The 22,803-nt window shown below is 42.9% G+C and overlaps 1 protein-coding gene and 1 non-coding gene across 3 annotated transcripts; one reads left to right on the forward strand and one right to left on the reverse strand.

Moving 5' to 3' along the window:
- Window positions 1–1,330: 1,330 nt before the first annotated feature.
- On the forward strand, window positions 1,331–21,322 carry CRK (CRK proto-oncogene, adaptor protein). Of its 2 annotated transcripts, none has more exons than XM_086359812.1 (3): window positions 1,331–1,705; window positions 8,904–9,439; window positions 18,702–21,322. In XM_086359812.1, exons 1-3 carry the CDS (start codon window positions 1,465–1,467, stop codon window positions 18,837–18,839), a joined length of 915 nt encoding a protein of 304 aa, XP_086215938.1. In that variant the 5' UTR covers window positions 1,331–1,464; the 3' UTR covers window positions 18,840–21,322. The 2 variants fall into 2 exon arrangements, with proteins under 2 accessions (XP_086215938.1, XP_086215939.1); XM_086359813.1 differs by having other exon boundaries at window positions 8,904–9,269.
- On the reverse strand, window positions 11,124–11,196 carry TRNAE-UUC (transfer RNA glutamic acid (anticodon UUC)). Its single transcript has one exon. It is a non-coding gene; the product is annotated as a tRNA-Glu (tRNA).
- Window positions 21,323–22,803: the final 1,481 nt, after the last annotated feature.

Consider the following 22,803-nt stretch of genomic DNA (forward strand, 5'->3'; position numbering starts at 1 on the left):
TATTTCCTGAATAAATGTTAGCTGTTATTACGAAATGATTATGGAGTGCCTCCTACAGTAGATGCCTGGCCTTTGAGATCTACCATGGCATACAGACTTGTAAATGAAAGATTACAGTACAGTGGTTAAGAACCATAATAGAGATAATAAAGAAATAGGGCTGTACATACAGAGAGGGAGTGATGTGATGGTCAGGAAAGGGGACACTTTTGACACTGAGATCCCCAAAGGAGTGGAGGGGCATTCCAGAGAGAAGAAACACAAGGTTCATGTAGAAGTGGTGAAGATGAGATGCTGGCTTGGTTGTATGCTGCGAGGTAAACGGGGAGTTCTAACACCTGGAGGTTGTTAAAAGTTTTATACAGAATCGCAGCTGACTCAGACCTATAATTGAGAAAGTGCAAACTGGCAGATGTGTGCTATACAATTAGGGACAGCAAGACTATAGAAAGCAGTGAGCAGGCTGTCACAGAATACAAAAATAGATACGGGATGTAGAGGTGGAAATGGTCCTGACAGCAGGAAGAGCAGAGGATACCCATGGCCACAATTAAGAGTTTAGAGAATCTGGGCAGGTGTCTTAAGAGCCTAGACAGAGAGAACTCCATACTTCCACCTGGCTTGGCACCCTCTGTTCCCTTTGTCTTGAATGCTCTTCCCTGACTGCCATTCAATATTCAGTGCAAGTCACCTCCTCTGGGAAGCCCTCCTGGATTCCCCTACAGAATGGATTAGGGGGCTCTGCTATGTGTTCCTAGAGCCCCTTGCCCCTTCCCCATCGTATCACTTGGCACACCTTCCTCATAGACTGTTTCCTGGTTTCTCCCACTGGTCTGAGAATTCGGTGAGGGAAGGGCTCACCCTTGATGACCTTTGCACCCTCAGGGCAAATGTGGTGTCAACTGTTTGCTGAATGAATCAATGAAAATAAGAACTTCAGCAGGCATGGGGAGAAGCTGGAGGAACCATCGGAAAAAGACAGTCTCAGGAAACACAGCCCCTGGGGCCACATCACCTTTTCTGCTCTAATTCTGTACCCTAGTCGCTGCCTAGAAGCCTGGGCCTTCCAGTAACTTGAAACCTGGAGGAGCAAAGAACCGCGTCGCCAACAGCCGACTGGTAGCTGAAGCCCCGCCCCTCGGTCCTGGACGCCCCGTCACCCTCTGCAGTCCCAGTCCCAGCCAGGCGGCGACGCCCAAGAGGCCGCATGCGCAGTGCTCTCACGATCTGTCGCTTGCCCTTCTCCCAATGGCGGGCGGTGGTCCCCTTCCCGGCATCCTCCGGGGGGCCAGGATCACGTCATTTCCGGTGGGGAAGGCCTGCGGCCGCCGCCGCCATTTCGGGCGCTGCTGTGAGGCTGGGACCCGAGCCGGTCCGCTGGGCGGCGGGGCCGGGGCTGGAGGGGCGCGCGCGGCTGCGGCGGCGGCGGCGGCGGCGGCCCAGCGTGTAGGCGCGGAGGCGGCCATGGCGGGCAACTTCGACTCGGAGGAGCGGAGTAGCTGGTACTGGGGGCGGCTGAGTCGGCAGGAGGCGGTGGCGCTGTTGCAGGGCCAGCGGCACGGGGTGTTCCTGGTGCGGGACTCGAGCACTAGCCCCGGGGACTATGTGCTCAGCGTCTCCGAGAACTCGCGCGTCTCCCACTACATCATCAACAGCAGCGGCCCGCGCCCGCCGGTGCCACCGTCGCCCGCCCAGCCTCCGCCCGGTGAGGGACGGACGGGACGGGAGGCCCCGGGCGGGGGTGAGGGCCGCGGAACTCCCCAGCCTGGCTGCTCCTCGAGAGCTCACCCCCACGAGGGACGTGGGCACAGGGCTGGAGTGAGCGTGGCCGGGGCGCAGCTTCTGCCGGGGCTCGCTCCCACGGACCAGCGCGAGTGTGTGGGGGAGGAGGAGCCGCTGACCCAGGCCTCTGGGTGTGACTTGGGAGGACAGCCCAGGGGAAGGGGAACTGCCTCGGCCCCAGGGTGGGGCTAGCGCCCGAGCAGAGCCGGGCAACGTGGGGACAAAGAGCTGAGAATGATGTTGGCACTGCGGGGGCATCACTTGGCAGCGGTGCCGGGAATGAATCCGATAATCCTACAAGTGGCTTTTTAGGCTTGAAACATTTCCTGCAGTGTCGGAGAGCCGGGTTTGGCTATACTCCCCTGGTGGCCTTTGGTAGGAAGTCACCACATACTGGCCGAGAGGGATGGAGACACCCTCAGGAAATCGGTCAGCTTTTTCCTTTCTTGGGCATTTTTCCAAAATACTTTTACCTTCCTCTTCCCCCGCGGAGAATGAAGGTGGTGAGCTAAGTGCCTTGGTTATAGAAGAAAAGCCTCTGTGACCAGCCCTGAATAAGCTGATACCCGGCTGACTGTGTCCAAGAGATCTTAGCGTCCAGAGACTGTTCTCCAAAATGAGGGGGTTATAGTTTTCAAAGCAATCAGTGGAGGAAAGATTTTTTTTTTTTTAATTTCAGGAAATAATTCAGAAATAAGCCAGTGGAAACAATCCCTCCCCTGAAAGTGAATGGAAGTTCATTTTTCCCTGGACTTGAACGTTATCAGTCTTGTCCTCCAGGGCCTCTCCTTGTTCAGTAAGTTGAGGGCTGTGGCTTGAGTCTTCCTAGATGTTGAAAACAGATCCCACTGAAGTGACTCTCTTGAGAGTTTAAATGATCTGCACTGGATCTTCCTTGCTAAAGGTTGAGACATGACACTCACCCAGGCCACTGGAGTTGTTAAAGGGATTTGTGCACTTGGTACTTGAGATTTGTGGTATACAGAGTAATTCTGAGGTTATTGTTATCTGTGTAACAGTACGGAGAGTCTTAGTGCCACCTCGCTGTTCCAGGTGGAAGCAGTTTAATCCTGACCACGTGAGACTAGATTCAGGCCAGTCTCACCTGAATTAGGAGACTCCTGAACCAGCCTTTGCAGACTTACTTTTTTAGGAGAGTCCTAATTTAGGTTTATTCTCTCTGACCAGAAATGAAATGGGATAATCTCTTGTTAACACATACCAATTAAAAAAAAAAGCATAGGGATCGTAAAGCTTACAAATTATTCTAGGTCTTTCTCAGTCTGTTTGGTTTAATAGCGTTATAACATGAGGTGGGAATGTGTGTTTGCTCTAAACCAAATATGTTCTACTTTTTACCACCTTCATGATGTCTGGGGTTTTGCATTACTGTGCAGTGACGTGATGGCAAACAGTCACTGAAACTCAAGTTCTCAACCTTTTGTGTGTTTTGTTGGTTGCAAAATTTGGAAATAGCAGCAAGGGCTTCCCTGGTGGCTCAGATGGTAAAGAATCTGCCTGCAGTGCAGGAGAACCCAGGTTCAATCCCTGGGTGGGGAAGATCCCCGGGAGAAGGAAATGGCAACCCAGTCCAGTATTCTTGCCTGGAGAATCCCATGGACTGAGGAGCCTGGCAGGCTACAATCCATGGAGTCGCGAAGAGTTGGACATGACTCAGTGACTAACACACAGCTTTGTTTGAGCTTTCCCCACGTCTTGGTGTTAATAACTTTCATCTCAGCTGTTAGCTTAATGTTGAGCTCCACCTTTTCATAACAGATATGAATTCAGATCTTTGGCCCAGGAGAGAAGGTGAGGATTGCCAGAGTTTGTGGCTGGGGTGTGGAAGGTTCACGGGCATTGTGGTCCTTTTTGTTTCTGCCATGTACCCTATTTTCTGCGTAGGACAATTTATTCAGTTGCTGTCTTTATAAAGATTACTTAATCTTTGTTCTCCCCCTCCCCCCATCAAGCTCTTTTCTTTTGAAACCACACAGAAGAATTTCTTCAATTTTAGAGAGGCATATACAATATTAATAGCTGACATTTATTGACTGGTTATTCTGTGCCAGGCACTTTGCTGAGTATGTCATATGCCTTGTCTCATTTACTGTCTATAACAGTCCAGTGAGGAAAGTACTATGATCTCCACTTATTAAACTATTTCCATTTTATAGATGAGGAAACTGACAGTCAGAGATACAGTAAAGTGCCCCAAAGTCACACAGCTTGTAAGTGACTGAGCCAGAATTGAACCTAGGAATTGTGGCCTGAGAGCTGACACTGTTACACTGCACTGCTTTCGGTCAAAGCCAGTTTACTTTTGAGATCCCAGCAGTGCAGTGTGAAGCCTCAACACTTTTGTCTCTGTTCTGGGCCCCAGGTTCTGTTTATAGACTGAAAGGAGGGACTTCCCTGGCTGTCCAGTGGTTAAGACTCCAGGCTTCCACTGTGGGGGCATGGGTTTGATCCCTGGTTGGGGAACTAAGATCCTGCATGCCGCGTGGCATGGCCTAAGTAAAGACCAAAGGAAAGGATGACAAGAAGCTGGCTTTAGCGCTCAGGCAGTATGCATCTGCTATCTAAAGTCAGTGATGAAGAGGTTTTTAATAACCTTATTTGGCAGATTAAATATGGGAAATGAGCTTTTTGTTTAGGATTATATAATGTATTTTGTGGACATAATGCATAGGATGAATTTGTACGGAATGGTTTAGATATACATTTTAGAGGTATATGAACAAAATAGACCAGATATTCTCAGCCTTTTCTGGTTAGCTTGTTTTTAACTTGTGTTTAGCTCCCACAGGCTGCCAGTGCTGCCATTGCCTGGAAGTCCCCCGACTGTGCCCCAGGGCCATAGGGCAGGGCTTGGTCAAGTCTACCGGTCACACTCTGTCAGGTGTACCTCTTGGGAAGACTTTGCAATCGTTGATTGATCCATTAGTTTTTACTTCTTGAACATGAGGTTTTACTAGACCTTGTCCAATAAACAGTCAATAAAACAGTAAATATGAGTTGGGAGAATAGTTAAAAGCTTGTGTTCTGAAGTCTGGGTTTGAACCTTCCTTACCTTCTGCTTACTGCTCATATAACTTTAGGCAAGTTCTTTAACTTCTCTCTGCCTCAGTTTCCTCATCAGTGAAAGAGGGGAAATAGTGCTGACAGGGTTATTTCAAGGGTTAAATGAGTTTAAATATTAAATGCTTAGGAATGGAACTAGCATTAGGTATATTAACAGATGTGGTGGAGAGGGAAAAATTGAAGCAAAATGGAAAACAATTCTCAGCTTTGAGAGGCTCACAGCATGTCTGAAGGAGTAAGTGCTGGGTGGGGGTGCATCAAGAAGTATGAAGGAACTTTGGATCCAGTGTGTGGAAATAAGATGATGGCTTCCATTACCCGCTCAGCCCAGAACCTCCTACCTGTTGGCCCTAGTGGGTGAGGGGAACATAAAAGCTTGTCTCATTTTGGGGGTGGGGGCAGATGCTAGGGTGATGATTGTGCTGCCTCTTCAAGGTGGTGCTGGGCCAGGCTACTTCTGGAGATCCTAGGGGATTGCCTCTTAACCACTGCTGGCTTTTTGAACATCCAGCATTTATTTCATTTGTTTGGCTCATCCTTGTGGTTCTCAAACCTGGTCCTCATGATTCACTCTTTAATGAGTTAAAGATATTCAGTGGTTCTATGAGGAGTTCTTTAGTGAGTTACTTAAAGATTTTAGATCCCCCCCCCCAAAATCTGTAGTAAAAGAAAGTGCGTTTATCGCTGGATTCTCTAAGCCTTCCCTATGTTCATGTGAAATTGTGACTCTAGACAGGCAGGTATTGGATAGTGGGTTTTTCAAACCAGTCTGACCACAGCACTTTTTGAGAAGCATCTTGAGATTCTGTGGAATCTTCTTTGGGAAGAATTGAAAATTTGCAGAGGTGTTCAGAGGTTTGGGGGATATATATTAAGCTCATTTGCCTTTTATTGGGCATCTATAATATACCAGCTACTTTTAGAAATTTTATTATTATTAGTATAGATCCCTGTGAAAAGTTAAATAACAATTCAGATAGCTAGAAATACCACAGCCTGAATTCTTCAAACTTTGTAAGTCTGAATCTGCAAAGTCACATGCTGATAGCCACCATTTTTAGAACTTCTTCAGGATACTTTCTCAAATGAAGTCAGTGGCCTTGTTAGTTCTTTGTAGTGGACAGATGGTAAGAGCGTTCAAGGAACCTCTATAAATACCATAGGCAGTGGAGAAAGAAGAGAGGGAATGAGAATTTAGGAGAGAAGAAAGGAGAGGAAGTATGAGATTAAGAGACTGATAATGGAGCCACTGTGGCGATGCCCACGCCAGAAGTGACTTGGCCTGTTTAGCCCACAGAGCTCTCGGGTGTTCTTCATAAAACCCTCAGGGAATGGTATTGTAAAAACTGTTGCAACCTGAGGGCTGACATGCTTGGAAGTGATGAGTTGAGCATGTACAACTCTTTTGGTTAAAAGATAGCTCAGACTGCATTGATTTTGATTTCTGACTATGTTCATAACTGCACATTTAGAATCCAGCACAGGTTTGATGGAGAACAAGTCAGTGAGGTTTTCCAAGTCCAAGCTATGAGAACTCTGCTGTTGGTTCTGTTCTCTAGACTGACTGACTGTGTCTCCTTCCTTTCCCGCCCTTCTATTTCCTGGCTTTAGCTGTTTGTGGTTGGAAAGAGATGAACTAGGGAAAAGGAGCCGGAGCACATGGCTGTGGTGAGGTTTGGGCTTATCTGGAACTTATGTATGTATATTTTGTTCCCCCTCCTCTCCTGAAGCTTGATTGCCAAAATATATATATATATAAAACATGTAACTGCTGCAGCAGTACACAAAAACAGGTATTAAAAACAGGTATTCCTCTATGGAATAATTATAATGTCATTAGGATAGGAAAAGAGGGAGTTCTCTGGTGGTTCAGTGGTTAGGACTCCAGGGTTTCGCTGCTGGGATCTTGGTTCAGTTCCTTGTCAGAGAACTGAGATCTCGCAAGCTTCCCAATGGGGCAAAATGAAAGAAGGAAAGAAAGAACCATTCAGGAATGGAAAGAGCTATTCTTTTATCGTAATTTTGTTCTATCTTAAAACGTAGCTTGTTGTTGCCACTGATTTTTGTAAGAGTACATCCCCAATTGGAAGTGAATGCCAGGGGAGAAAAAGAATGTCTTCCTGAAACATGCTGCTATGCCCCTTGCTCACCAGCCACACTGTGTTTGCCTTTGTATGCCCAGCTATGCTGTGAGTTTGTCAAACCTGGGGACAGATTTTCCTCACTTGAGAGTTATGTTCATTGTCTAACACTTAATGACACGGTCCCTAAAGGGTGACTAGTGACAGCCATATTGGCAGTTGTACCTTGGCGTATTGTTGGGTGAATTCTAAGAAGGGAACTTTTCTTCCTAGGTGTCACCAGGACAACTTTCTAAGCTAGGTTCTCTGCTGGTGTGAAGGTTCTCCCTACCACTCTGCCCTTTAGGCTTTCTTGACCAGGCAGTACAAAGTAGATTTTCTTGGAGCTCACACTGACTCTGTCTTTCACATAGTTCCACAGGCCTGAAGGATCACTGTAGCCTAGAGGTGATGGATGAGGTAGCCATGCGTCTTCCTTGTTTACCAGGCTGGAATAGGAATAATTACTCATCAGTGATCAAGTTTAGAGAAGAGAAACTCCAGCATATAGCACCACTGTGCTCTGGTATGGTCATAACCAAAATCATCTCTCCAGTCACCAGCTCTGTACTTGGAACTATTGGGGTTGCATTCTGCTGGTGTCTGAGGAGTGTTTGCCATAGATGGACAATCCTGGGTATGAGCATGTATTTCAACATCTTGAGTCAGAGAGACAGCCAGCATTACTGGCTGTGGGCTATTAACTTGTTTTAGTTTATAGCCATGAATTCCACAGATGGACTTTTGCAATGTAAGAAATGTGCATCTGTCCTCTAAATTGAGGCTCGGCCTTTGTTTCATATGGGTGCAAAGAGAAGTCACTCATCAATATACGTTCTATACTGAGGACCTCTGGTTAACCTCCAAAGTTTATCACTTCACCTCTCCCCAGGAGAGAATTTTAAATGTACTTTTTCTGGTCTATCTGGACAGAGTGTTTTCTAACACGGAACAAAATAATTTGGTCTCATTTTTTTAGAGTGGCGAAGCAATTTAGACAGCTGGGCTACTGCAGTGTTCCTGTTTCACAGCATTAACAGCAAAGGGTTTTTAGATGGATTGGTTAGGTTTTTGTTTTGACTGACTGGTTTTAATAGGAGCGGTGAGGGTAGTTTAGGCCCTCTCTTTAACAAAGAACTCGAACAAGTAATTTTCACAAAAGAAGTACAGATATTCAATAAATGTGAAAAACATCAAACAATCAAAGATGATATTTAAGAAGAGACATCCTTGCTGTTCTGGCAAGGACATGGGGGAAATGGGAACTCATAATCCACTGGTGCGAGTGTAAAATCAAAACTTTTTGGACGACAGGCAACGTAAACCTTAGTGTTCTTACCCTTTGATCCAGCAGTTGCATTTTAAGAAGTTTATCCTAAGGAGGTAATAAAAAATGTTCATTAATAAAAGCACTCGTAAGAGCATTGTTTGCAGTAGTGAAAAATTGAGAATAAAATATCCCGCCTTTTGTTGGGATAGCTGCTGGGACCTGTGAAAACGGAGAGCTTGCTACATTTCCTGAGGTTGAAAAGAAAAAGAAGACTAACACAGCCTCGAACCCTTGTACTCTGTAAATCGAATAGCCACAGAACGTTTTGGTAGAATGAACAAGAAGTCTCCATGGTGCTCTGTCTTTGGTCCAATATGTGAGCTTGTCCTGACAGGCGTGGTTGCTCTATCACAGCCTCTGTCTCTTCTCTGCTGCAGGTGGTGATCGCTTACTTTATTCCCAGGGAACATTTGAGCTACAAAGTATGATTTTAGTTTACTGTTAGGAGAAGGGGTTATTTAGATTATTTTTTTCCTTCTCTTTCTTTTTGGTTAAATATTGAGTAAATATGTGCGGGGAGATGCTTAAAATCTGCATTTCATCTCCAGTATATCTTTCAATAATACCCTGCTCTGTTTTTTTTTTAGGGGTGAGTCCCTCCAGACTCCGAATAGGAGATCAAGAATTTGATTCATTGCCTGCTTTACTGGAATTCTACAAAATACACTATTTGGACACTACAACGTTGATAGAACCAGTTTCCAGATCCAGGCAGGGTAGTGGAGTGATTCTCAGGCAGGAAGAGGCAGAGTATGTACGAGCCCTCTTTGACTTTAATGGGAATGATGAAGAAGATCTTCCCTTTAAGAAAGGAGACATCCTGAGAATCCGGGATAAGCCTGAAGAGCAGTGGTGGAATGCGGAGGACAGCGAAGGCAAGAGAGGGATGATTCCAGTCCCTTACGTGGAGAAGTATAGACCTGCCTCCGCCTCAGTATCGGCTCTGATTGGAGGTAACCAGGAGGGTTCCCACCCACAGCCACTGGGTGGGCCGGAGCCTGGGCCCTATGCCCAACCCAGCGTCAACACTCCGCTCCCTAACCTCCAGAATGGGCCCATTTATGCCAGGGTAATCCAGAAGCGAGTCCCTAATGCCTACGACAAGACAGCCTTGGCTTTGGAGGTACATAATGTGCAAAATGTAGAAAGAAGAGATCTGCTACAGGGTCTCCCTTTCAGACCTCTTAGAGCTTTGTAGGAATGCTGAATACAAGCAGCAGCGTTGTAACATTGTTATAGATGTTGAATGGTACTTTTACCATTAAGTACTGATCTTGGCACTTAATGTGGGGTTTTCTCTTTTTTATAGAAAACCTATTTTGGAATGAGTAAGCTTAAAACTGTATAACTGAATGTTCTGATTGATTTACTAAACCATACTTTGACTTCTTTAATAACACCACCTGAATTCACAGGAATTAACCTAAAATATTTTTTTTCATCTACATTCTAATCTGTTTCTTTCTGTTTATCATTATCTGAAATAAGTGGGCTCCACAAATTTGAGTATAAGTGGTCTCTATCAAAATACTTAAATGAATTTTCTTACAGAAATGTGTTTTTACTTTAGGGGGCTTGGGGTTTCTTACCATTGATTACTTGTAAAGGTATAATGAGATAGATACCCAAAAGTATTAATTCCAAGAAGCAGCAGGTTTACTTGGTCTTTGTTGTTTGATGCATTTTATACTCAAGAAACCAGTTCCTCCTGAGGAATAAATTTTTACCTTTTACTGGTGAATAGTTATCCTTGGTAGCCCATCTCCTCTGGCCAACCATTGCATTGTATTTATTCTTATCCTTAGCACTCACAGCTTTGTCTCTTACCTCTTCTCTTTCTTCTTCCTCCTTCCCTCCCTCCCTTTCTGAGTTATGCAGAGGTAGTGGTTCAGCATAAAAGCTAGTGTAGAAGTGGCATGCTTTCCTGTCTTTCAGAGCCTTTCAGATATGATCACTTTAAGCAAGTAGCTAAATTTCATGAACATAGGCTGAAGTTACTCAGGTGGGGGGGCAGGTTAGCAGAGAAGGGGCTAAAGTATTAATATATTTTTGTAAATGGAAATCTCTAAAATCCTTTGGATCATGCTTATACACTGAGGAGTGGGAGTTGCCTAAGTAAAAGGCTGTACAGTGAGCTGAAATTTATTTGAAATAGTCTGATATTACTGAATTTAAAGTTTTTCTTTTGCATTCTGAAGAGTGGGTGCAAAGGAGGGTTAGGTCTACAGGTTTGACTGAAAAAACGTGTGCTTTTAAAATGTGTATATTCTGAGATCATGTTGTGACTGAGAAGTATTGTGTCCTGCTTTTGATGAGAAAGGAATTATATGTTGTCTAGGTTACACTACTTTTTCCCACTTAGAATTTGGAGGATAAGGAAAACAAGTTTCTAGCTTCATGTTTTCATTTAAGTTCATATGATGGCAACAGCCAAGATGGTGCTGTGCCCATGACAGCTGTGACTCGACATTTATTGCAGGCCCTGTTAGCACTGGGCTGGAGTGTGGAAATAGCTAGCTAATACCCAGGAGAGAATAGTTACCACATTAATTTTGCTTCCACTTGCAATTCCTTTCTTAAAGAGAATTGGTTTGGTTTGGTTTGGTTTTGACCTCACTGAGCAGTTTGTAGGATTTAAGAGTCGGACACGACTGAGCAACTTCACTTTTATGCATTGGAGAAGGAAATGGTAACCCACTCCAGTGTTCTTGCCTTGAGAATCCCAAGGACAGGAGAGCCTGGTGGGCTGCCGTCTATGGGGTCACACAGGGTCGGACACGACTGAAGTGACTTAGCAGCAGCAGCAGTTCCCTAACCAGGGATTGAACCTGGGCCCATGGCAGTGAAAATGCCGAGTCCTAACCACTGGACCATCAGGGACTTCCCAGAATTGTTTGCCCCAACGATGCTTGCCTTAATTAGAAGCTTTAGTGCTCCAGAATGGTCGAGCTGCTCCCCTACTGTGAAACCTAAACCTTGTGAAATAAAGACTAAAGTAGAAGAGTGGTTTGTGATGTCAGTAAGTTTCCTTTTTTGGTTGGGTATTAGTTTTGAGCCACATGTGTTGACTGATGACAATAGCCTCTTTCACGTTAGAACAAATACCCCAAATAATAACTTTAAAAACACCTCATGTACTTAAGAAAACATCATGTTAGTTTAGCATCACAGAAATCTAAAGCTAAAAAAGACCTTAGATACCCCTATTCATTTATTGAAAAAAGTAAGGGATGGATTGAATGGGTTGTTTAAACTAGTTGGAGAGATGAGGAGTCCAGATCTACAGTGGGGCCTTTTCAACCATGCCCAGATTGCATCTGTGGTACTATTTGTTTTGTGGTGGTGATACTGCCCTCCTGTCAGTTTTGTGTGGTGTAACTGGCAGCGTGTCCTCATGTATACTCTCCGTGCAGGGAGGCAGTTTCCTTTCCCATCTCTGGTTTTCCATAGGAGCTGATGCCTAGTCCCTGTGGAGATGAAGCCAGGAGATAAGATTAGGAAGCTCTGACTCTCTGACCTTCGCATTCTGATGAGAAAAAAATTCATTGCTGTAGTTGACCCATTATAGATTGAGATCTGTAGACAAGCTAGGCACATTTCGGAGAAGTTTTACAGTTAACTTGAAATTGATGTTGAAATCATTGCATTTTAGAAGTGGGCAGAGCCCCAGGTATAGTAAGGGTCCAAACTCCTAGTATTTCCCAGAAGGTAGCTGCGGATGCAGCGCTCTGGGTCACCTCTCTTACTTCCGTCAAAGCCACTTTGTTTTACTGTGTTATATATCGGTGTCTCTCTAAGGTTGTTTTTAAGGAAGGGTTTCTGTACTTATGTTCAGGATCCACCTGTCCTCCCCTTACAGATGGATGTTTCCTGCATGGTATATTTGCTGTGACCAGAGTCCTCCAGTAGAATATAAGTCAATGACTCCTTCCTCTTTTCCCACCCATCAGATTTCTCTAGTAGGAATGAAGGTTGTTGGAAAGAAGGGATTAATTCTAGCAAACAACCAAAGTAGGGGTATTCCTCGGTTCACTGTAACTCTGGGGAATGTAACCGAACCAGGAAGACACCATCTGTTCCATCCTGGAGCTTCTAATAAAGAGATTTTAAACAAATGTATTTTGAAGGAGAAACACTGGAAGTAACACTAGAACAGTGCAGAGGCACCATTTACTCATTTACTTTTTTGGTCTTAGATTTGATCTGAGATTTCAATTTGATTGGTTTTGGTTTCATGAGTCATGGCTCCTTGGGAGCTGGAATAGTGGTGAATCTTATCTTGTAAATTGCAGGTGTTAAAGTTTATTTCATGCCTCTGTAGACTGTCCAGAACAATCATATTATCTTGGAATGTACTATTCATGTAACTTCCATTTTCTGATTCAGCCTGGCCTCTTGCCTTTGATAGATAAGACTTCTGAGTAACCAAGGAGCCTTTCAGGTGGACTTAGGTGTGAACCTGTTCTTCTGGTCACAGATAGGGAAGATGTAAAGTTCCATGAGTCCCTGGTTATATGCAGCAGTGACTATATTAACTCTACATCTCCCCATGTAGAGCTCTGAAACCTTAAGTTATTTAGGCCTTTTGACCTATATATGGAAAAGTGAAATGAAGATCTTAATTTCCCCTTTGTTCCAGAGAGAAAAAATGAGATTAGGAAGTGTAAGAACTGCGTGACAAGTCTTGGCTATATGTATAATAACTTCATACCCACTTGAAAAAATAATAAACATAATTGAAAGTTATGAATATTTTCATTTTAATAAAATAGTTATTTAACCCCCCATTAAATAGCAAAGTTTCTCAAACCTTGGGATCATGTGGAACATTGCCACCTTCATTTCCTGTTCCACATTTATTTTCATAAGGTACTTTTTATCATAGCAACTGCCAAAGCCCAGCTTTGCAAAGACATGACATCTTTGAAAGGGATGTAGTATAATCTGATGTCAAAATTGTTAACAGTTTTGAGTTTGTAGTTCACATGGCATAACAGACATCAGATATTTCTGTTTCCCTCAAAAATACAGAATACTTGGTGGGACCCCTCAGAATTGGCGGCAGTGCCTCTGACTCTTCAGTCTGGGAACCTTGGGTCTCGTTGACTGTACTAGTTCTTAGAAAATTCCTTGTATTGAGCTAAAATGTACCTGTTCCATGTACCTCTCATCAAGAGGGTGGGGAACTTAGTTTCAGTTATTATCAGTTGTTGAGCTACAGAAAGATCTTTTTGGACTTGGACTACGGTCAGGGTAACACCTGTCTTCAGTGTGGTGCTTTTGCTTGACATCAGGAAATGTACCTACGAGTTAAATCTCAAAGACATGCAATGATCCACGAATATGAGCCATGTGCACTTCAGTCCGTCTCTGAGGCAAGTGAATCATTAAGACTGAATTGGCCTCACTTGTCTTCACTGATTTTAAAGATTTTAGATGGGCCCTAAATATTACCTATTCTGTAGATCAGGGATCTGCAGACTTTTCCTGTGAAGGATTTCACAGGCCATGCAGCCTCTGTCAGTTTGCCACTGTAGCTAGAAAGCAGCCATAGACAAAACAGCAGATGAGCTCGCTGTGTTAGAGTGAAGCTATTTACAGAAACAGGCAGCAAGCTGGATGTGGCTCATGGGCCACACAGTTTGCCGAGCCCTGTCTTAGATTGCTGTAGTTTTCTTACCTTTTTCCCTCCTTCAGTCAGATCTTGAAATGTGTTCTTGGTGTGTTTGAAAGTCTTTGAAAACAAGGTCCTTGTAGTCTGTCTCTGCACTTGGTTTCCCGGGCTTTATTTACATAAAGTTAGTTATATGTGTTTCCTGCCCTGAGCTCACAGGAATCATGCAGCAAATCTGGATCAAAGAAGCATTGGCAACTATTGATGCCTTTCCTCTTAGATAGCAGGGATAGAAACTAGAAAAGCAGTCACCTGGGGTTGCGCCAGCAGGGGAGGTCACACAGTTTCTGGTGTCTCCTGTTTGCTGCTAAGTCGCTTCAGTCGTGTCCGACTCTGTGCGACCCCATAGATGGCAGCCCACCAGGCTCCCCTGTCCCTGGGATTCTCCAGGCAAGAACACTGGAGTGGGTTGCCATTTCCTTCTCCAATGCATGGTGAAAGTGAAGTCGCTCAGTGGTATCTGACCCTATCCGTCTCCTATTTAGGGAACACCAAAAATTAATGCCATTTGGACTTCATATTTTTTCTAATTATGCCTGGAACTCACTGGTAAAGGTGAGTGTTCATTAAGTTCCCTGGGAGTGAGGAAAAGAGAGTAACTACATTCGGTCCTCTTTACAGATGACGCCATGATTTACTTGCAGACTTACTCCTGAGGGTGTGGTATAGGGTTGAGAGACTAGGAACTAACTCAACACTAAAATAGTACCTTGGTGGTGAAAGCATCATCAGTGTCTCCTTTACAAGGTGTTAGTGAAGTCTGCCTCATGAAAAGAAAGGTTAACTGCCTTGTCGTGCTTCAGGTCCTTTAGAAGTTCTTTCGTTTTCATTAGTGCGCAGATGAGTTTTTTCTTCCATCTGTAATGTGAATTTTGAAATTGGTAATGTGAGAACTACAGTTATTACTGCAAGTACATTCCTTTGTGTCTTAAAATTGGAGCATTTCTAGGGCAGGCACTCAGTCTCACTTTCTTTGTCTTTGAATTAGTACACCAATCTTCAAACCTGTGTGCACCCCCTGATCCTCCCTGGTCTTGCCTGAGGGAACTCTCCTTTAGAGTGTTGTTGCCTAACAGGGAGAGGAGCACAAATTACCGTGTCATTTCTGACTTGGAGAAAGAACTGCGCTTAGTGGAGTGCCATATTCCTAGACTGCCCCATCCCCTCCTGCACTCTGCCTCAGGCTCCATAGCATGTTTTCTCAAAGATAGTCATGTTTTTGCCTTTGGGACTTGTCTGTTCTTGACCCCAGGACTCCCTATGTGCTTTGACTATTTCAGGAGAAAGAACCCATAGGGTATTATGCATAGGTATTTAATTTTAATAAGGTCTACCTCGAAGTATTTGTGCTTCAAGGCCACTTTGGGCAGGTTAATTAGCTTATTAAATGCTTACAGCTTTCCTCTTTTACCCATTTAAAAATCAGAACCATTTCAGAGTCATGACCCAACCTTTCTTTCACCCCTTGATGTTTGGACTTTTCTGCCAAGAACCTAATCAACTGTAAAAAAACGATTCTGGGTTCCAGAAGATGGTTGCTTTTCCTGAGTCTTTCTCTGTAGTTAGAACCAAGAGAGTGTATATCAGAGATGACCCTGGTGCTATCCAAAGGCCTATCTTGCACTTCATTCTTCTCCCTACTAGCATCTTGCTGTATGGGAGCCCTGACTCATTTCTCACTTAGAATTCTGCAGGAAGAATGGTCTGAGGGCAGAGCAGAAGGCTTTGCTCTCTTGTAGAGAAGCTAGTGTGGTTTTGTGGTACTGATGCCATGGAGCGGGTGGATGGTCCACATTTTAACTACCCGCTGCTTAGAGCTCTTTGGGACATGATTTGAGACAGCACTTTGAAAGCTTAAGAATAACAACAATCTTATTCTTAGAATGACAGTCTTAAAGAGAGGTGTTTAAACCTGGGTTTTGGTGTCAAGTAGAATGGTGGACTTAAATTTGTATCCTGAAGACCCATCTTTTACAAAACACCTAGAAAAGCTCTGGGAGATAGTGAAGGACAGGGAAGCCTGGTATGCTGCTGTCTATGGGGTCACAAAGAATCAGACACAACTGAGCAACAAAGAAAAGCTGGAGAAACATAACATTCTTTTCACCTTTTTATTTAGATATGAAATCATTTGGTAGAATGTACCAGTCCTAAGTATATAAGTATGTAGATCAGTGAATTTATATGCATATATACCTATGTGACAACCACCCAGATGAAAGTATAGAATGTTTTCACCATTCCAGATTGTTCCCTCATGTCCCTTAGTTGTGTTTTTAATATCAGTAAAATGATGGATTCAGATAGCTGGGATGGCATCAGACCAGCTTCTTAAAAGAAACTGGCCACTTACTGCCCATCTGGAGGAGAATCTAACATGTGTGGCAAGGTTATTTATTTATTTATTTATTTATTTTCCTATATGTGGAATCTTAGTTTCCCAACCAGGGATCGAACCCGTGCCCCTGCAGTAGAAGCAGAGTCTTGACTACTGGACCACCACCAGGGAAGTCCCATGAGTGGCAGTTTAAATTTTTGACACGAGCATACCTATTCCTTTAAGTGTTTTTTTTTTTTCTTTCTTAAGGTCAGGAACTTATTCTGGGTCTAGCTGTCTGAATAGCACTTGAGTATAACATGAGTATATAATAAAAATGAGAGGGAAGAGCGTTGCACTTAGTAAAGTTTACTGTAACATAGCAAGGGGCTAGTGGTGGAGGGGCATTAATTCCAGTAATGTGTTGTGTGTGTGTGTGTGTGTGTGTGTGTGTGTGTGTGAGAGAAGGATGGGGAGTCAAAGGTAGCTGACAGGTCAGGAAGGAGGAAAATTCACTAAGGAATAGTCACACGTTATGGAGTTTATATAGAGCCTAACTTCTTGTAATGCTGTTAAGAATTTTTAAAAGATGGGAACAAGCGAGGTAGTCTTGAGAACTAGAATTGGGGATATAAGAAGAAATCTTCCAGACTGTTTTTAACACCAAAGAAATTCTCATTTGATGTTCAGATCTTCCTCTACAAAGACTGAAAATTTTTACTTGTCATAGTTGGCCTGCTCAGATATCAGGAATTGAATTGGAAGATTGCTGGGAATAAACAGAACCCTGGGTGCTAGAGCCTGTAGGAGCTGGATCTGGTTGCAAAGACAGATACGCAGTGTCATTTTCCTCTCTCCTCACCTTTCCCCATCAGCCTTCATCTTCATTATTAACCCATCAAGCTGCTGCCTTTTCTCACCCTTGTATCTTATCCCTGTCTCTCTAATATTCCATGGTTTCTCTCTTCCTTTTCTCAGCATCTTATGATTCCTGCAGCCACTTTAGGCCTCTAAGCTTTTCATATAATTCTTAAGGAAACTGTAGGTAGGTCAGTAGGTAACCTAATTCCTCTGTGAGTGAGATCAGGCTGGTTTAAGAGAAGGCCCTGGCCTAGACGAGTTGGCTTTGGCTGGTAGTCAGCCCATAGGCCTTCGTAGGGAAGGAACCTGCAGGGCTAGGGGGGCATAGTTTGAAAGTTCTTAATACAGTGGGAGAACATAAATGGGCTTGGGGGCTGGCTACTTCTGGGCTCAAATCTCAGCCCTGTCACTGGCTTTGTGACTTCAGGTGTAACGTGTAGTTGTTCTGAATGTCATACGTAAAATGAAAAGAATTCCTGTTTGAAGGATTATATGATTATCAGAAAATGATTTTATATAAAGCACTATAGTACTTGATGGGAGTTAAATATCATTATTAATGAAACCAAATGAACAGTAATGTTTAGAAACCACTTGCGTGTGCAGAACTCAGATGTTGATAATTCAAGGATAGTCATAAAGCTCTTTAGTGGCATTTGGGAACGTACCTCACCATTGTTAAATACTTTGCTACAGGGTGAATCCATTCATCAAACACCTTATCTTTTAAGTTTCATATTAAGACACAGGTATATCCTAGATTGTCAAAAATATTTGATGTTGCAACAGGAAAACTTTTTGTAACAGCAGAAACACGATATCCTCCTACTGTTAAGGAACAGGTACCAGGTGGCATTGAGAGAGCAGCAAAGTCTGTCAGTACCTGCTTAGGGGTGGGTAGTGGGGGGGACTGGCAGGCAGTGGCCTGCCAAGTAAAACTAGCTGAAGAAGGTTGAGGCTTTCAGGGAGCTGATAGAATTTGGAGTCTTCGCCTGTACCAAGTGGGGAAGCCTTGCCTTGGTAGGACAGTGATGGGAACACTTCTGTTTTCTGGGACCAGATGATGTATGCTTCCTCTGATTGTCTTCTGCTCTACAAGCAACACCAGGCCAGGATGTGTGTGTAAGAGTGGGCTGGGGAATTGCACTGCTATATGCCAGAGAGGGGAGGGCCAGTGTGGACCAGGCAGGAAGCTAAGAGTAGTGGCTACAAAGACAGGGCATATAGATCATCCTAGGTAGGGTTGCTGTTCCAGAGACCCTTGAACTTTCCAAAAGGTTTCATTTTCTAGCATTCCTCCTATTTTCTGTACTCTGTTTTTCTCTGCACTGCTAAAATCACTTCTTCCTCTTGCCTGCATTAACCATAAGTAATCGGTCTGGTGGCTGGGGCTTGGGAGGCAGCAAATAGCCGTTTCTGTAATATCAGTCCTAGAGCAATCACATGGGCAGGGTATGGCTAACCAGAGAATGGAGTTTTTCAGCTTGCATTCATAACTGGAAATAAAGTGCTGTCCTTATTCTCCTCCTGCAGGTCGGTGAGCTGGTAAAGGTTACGAAGATTAATGTGAGTGGTCAGTGGGAAGGGGAGTGTAATGGCAAACGAGGTCACTTCCCATTCACACATGTCCGTCTGCTGGATCAACAGAATCCCGATGAGGACTTCAGCTGAGTATAGCTCAACAAACAGTTTTGCTGACAGATGGGAACAATCTTTTTTTTTTTTTCCAATTGCCATCTATACAGTTTTCTTACAGATGTCAAAGCAGTCTAGTTTATATAAGCATTCTGTTGCCTGTGATCTTTTTTAGACTGAACTACTCCATCCCTGGTCTTATTTACCATATTCAGGGTACGAAACTGGAGGGCTTGTGTGTTAACTTTTGAATTGGTGGTTTTAGGTGGTAGCACCATTGCCTGAGTGTATCTGAAAGGAGCAGCATCTTGCCTCCCTTTTCTCAGGCAATACAAATCAACCTGTGGAAAACTGATGGACGGGAGAGAAGTGTTGCACACCACTTACCCTGATTTATTCAACGGTTTGGTTTTCATTCTGAAACTATGCTGTCAAATGGCAATAGACTGTTCCCTTCCACCCCATGAAGTAATCATGCACGTGTGAATAGTACCCAGTGGGATTGCTTTTTCATTTATGGAACATGACCATTGTATGACTCATTCTGACAGTTCAAATCCTGAGAATTCTGAGGACACTACTAGAGGCATTTGTCTTCCTTCCCAGTCAGTGCTTCATACTTTTTCTTGGGATTCTTTCAAGCCTTGTAATTCCTTTTCCCTAGACCTGCAGATAGGTTAATTCTCAAGATAAGTGTTTATTTTCATTCCAGATGATAAGCAGGATGTGCAGAGCACTTTATTCAGTGCATAGCTTTAAGCCAGTATTGGATTCACTGCGTGGACAGCCAAACTCCCAGCTCTCTGCCATCCCTCAAAGGGTCATAGTAGGTTCACATTGCTACCACAGTTCGGTGGACTCCTGGCTAATGGGATCCAGCATGCCGTTCTCCTGAGTGCCATTGTTCTGTCAGGGGACTTTTTGGAATTCTTAGCTTCTACTTGGAGTGGAAGGACCAATCACTTAGAATATTCCATGGATGGTTGGGGGGCCAAATTCTGCCCTTTGCTTTATGTACAACTTGTATAAAAATCAAGTTAAAATTACATGAGTTTGGGGATAGGGTTTTAGTGCTTTGAAAAATGTTTGAACCAATCATGAATTACTTATGTATTTGTTTCATATGGCCAGAATAGTGCTTGAAATACACGATGTTATAAACTGCCTTCACTTGGGGCGCTTTTTCTTTATGTTCAAGTTTAGTTTACAAACCCTTTTAAGTATGGAATGGTTTATATAGGGTAAGGTGCTCCAAAGAATTGACTTCTGAGACCAAAAATGATGTAGGCTATTTAGACTACCATATGAAACTTTTTCAAATTTAGTTCCCAGTCTAGAAGCACTTACTGGTCTGTGGTGTGATATGACCAATAGAAACACCGTGTTCTTTGCTTTGGGCCTCATTTTAGAAAAGTATTTTTCCAGTTGTTTTGCCTAGGTGAAGATTAATTTGCATTCATTGAACGTATGCTAAATCATGATATCCCAGTGACTAGCACCGTGCCTGGCACAGCCGGCGTACAGATTTGTGAGAGTGAATGCGAGGTGTGCAGAAGCTCATTATATGGCACAGGGAAGCCAGCTGGCACAGGATTACATACATTACCACAAGCAAACTAATGAGTTGACGCTAATTTAATATATTTTTACCTCACACTAAGATAGTGCTTGATAAAGACATTAATACTCAACTTGTAAAATGTTGGCACAGTGCTATGCACATAGTGGGTGCTCAGTAATGTTGAATGGACAGGTTTGCAATACTAGATTTAATTCCATCTGACGACTCTTACATTTTCAGTTAGAGCGTAGATACTGTAAAACCCAATACACGTTGAATCTTGTTTTCCTGAAAGTGTGACATCTAAAATATTTGTAGAAAAGCTTTGTCACAACTGATTTGAATGTTTGTGGTTTTTTTTTTTTTTTGCCTCTGACCTTGATATTGGCTTGTAATGTCTCTTTTCATCATATGTAATTTTGGTGGAACATGCAGCTCTACCCAAATCAGAAGACTTTCTCAGTGATCGGTTGTCCAAAGCCATTACATGAATTGTTGGGTTGGATTTGCCTGGGTTTGGCAGTTGTTGGACCTTAAGAACTCAAAGGACTTCTTATAAGTATCTTCCAAAAGCAAATGCAAGAATCCTATTCAAGTGCATATGTACATTGTCACTGAGCAAAATAAACCGCAATTGGCTGCTATATTTTATATAATAATTTCTGCAAAAACCCATTTTTTTGGATACTAATATTTGACATGGTTAATTCTTATTAATTGTTGGAATTGTTTATTGTTAATAATGCAAATAGATAATTTTAATTATCCATAAGTAACATTTCACTATTAAAGGTTTGAAATGGATGATAAGCAAACCAATTTGAAATAAAATATGAAACATGTGCCATTGTATTATAACACTATACACTTTCTTGACAGTTAAATTTTAAAAATGTTTTTTTTGTAGCATGTATTGTATATGTTTATAGTATATGTAGTAAATAAAAATATGGCCAAATGTTTGGCTTGGTGATCTTTTGAAGAAAGCAATCTTTGAATATTTTTCACAAAAGAGCTAAATCTTTTATGCTTAGGGAGTCAGAGTTGTGTGTAGTATTCAACAGCCTACAAACAATCAGATAAACAATTATACACACTAGGTACTCATAAAAATGGGATCAATCATTGGTGTTACTTTGAAGGGTCTCCAGAAGTCCAGAAATAATGATTTGAGGGGAATATAAGAAGAATGATTATATAATGATAGGAAAGCTGGAATGATGTGAGCAGATAATACCAAATCACACGTGGGTTTAAGGAAAATATGATTGTGGTAGGGGTCTTCATAAAGCAAGTGAGAAGTGTGGCTGTTACACAGTAGGTTTTTAGAATCGTTAGGGGAGATATTCAGTATAATTTCTCCTTTTTTATGTAAGTGGCACTACTTCAGTGTAGATAATTTGGGAAATTTAAAAAGTTAAACATTTTGTTCTTCCCATCCTTTCTCGAAGCACATGTGTATTTAGATGGATATGCACAATGTGTAGATATATATACCTAAAAAGCTGACTGTATACGCCATAGTCTTATGTTCCTGTGGACAGTGAAGTTTTAAGATGATAAGGACAAGCGTGGTCAGTCAGTCATAGAGTATGCTGCCTTGAACCCAAATGCACAGTCTAGCTACTGCTGTATACATGGCAGAATATCAACCTAGAGGTAAATAAAGGCAACCACTGCAAGGGAGCCGTGTTTGCTGTACACACACTTAACAGCAAGGTGATTTAAATGTGTTTACACTTTTTTATCAATTAGAAATAAAATCTTTGTGATAGGTAGAGTTGGATTTCTTTACATAGCCTGGAGTGCTCCTAACAGTCTTGTATTTTGTGACCCTGATCTTCAGATTAAAGTCTATTCCTCTTACAGAAGTGAAGAAAGAGGTGGCCCTGTCCACAGATGAAAATATGAAAATAGTCTTCCAAAGTTTTGCAGGAGGAAGCTAAGAATTTGGAACTCGGCTGCTACATATATGAAGAAAAAGAAATGGGGAGATAAGGTAGGGGGCCAAGAAGAACTGCTATTAAGAATCGAGGTTCAAAGAGCAAGACTTAAGGATTCTGTTGGGATACAGGTCGAAAGCGAGCTTAATTTGCCTCCCCTCAATTCTGGCTTAAATGCTGCTTTGTCAAGAGATGTCTTCCCTGATCTCAAGTCCCTTCTCAGCACTCCTCTCAGATTATTATTCTTTCTCTGATTTTATTCCACCTCTTCCCTTAGACTATAAATCAGTTCCATCAGGACAGGAGCCACGTCTAATTTGTTCATCGTCTCCAGAGCCCAGCACAGAGCCTGACTCACAGCAGAAAATATATACTTGTTGATCAAATAATGTTTTTCTTGGCAGGATTTGAGTCTGGGGAATAGGGACCCGGCTGGTTACCTCTCAGCTGCTCTCTGCAGCACCCCTGCTCTTGGGTATGGTCCAAGGCGGAAGGT

Source organism: Bos grunniens, chromosome 19 (genome assembly GCF_055505025.1).
Source record: "Bos grunniens cultivar Pamir isolate PY7600 chromosome 19, Bosgru_T2T1.0, whole genome shotgun sequence".
Taxonomy (NCBI): Eukaryota; Metazoa; Chordata; class Mammalia; order Artiodactyla; family Bovidae; genus Bos; species Bos grunniens.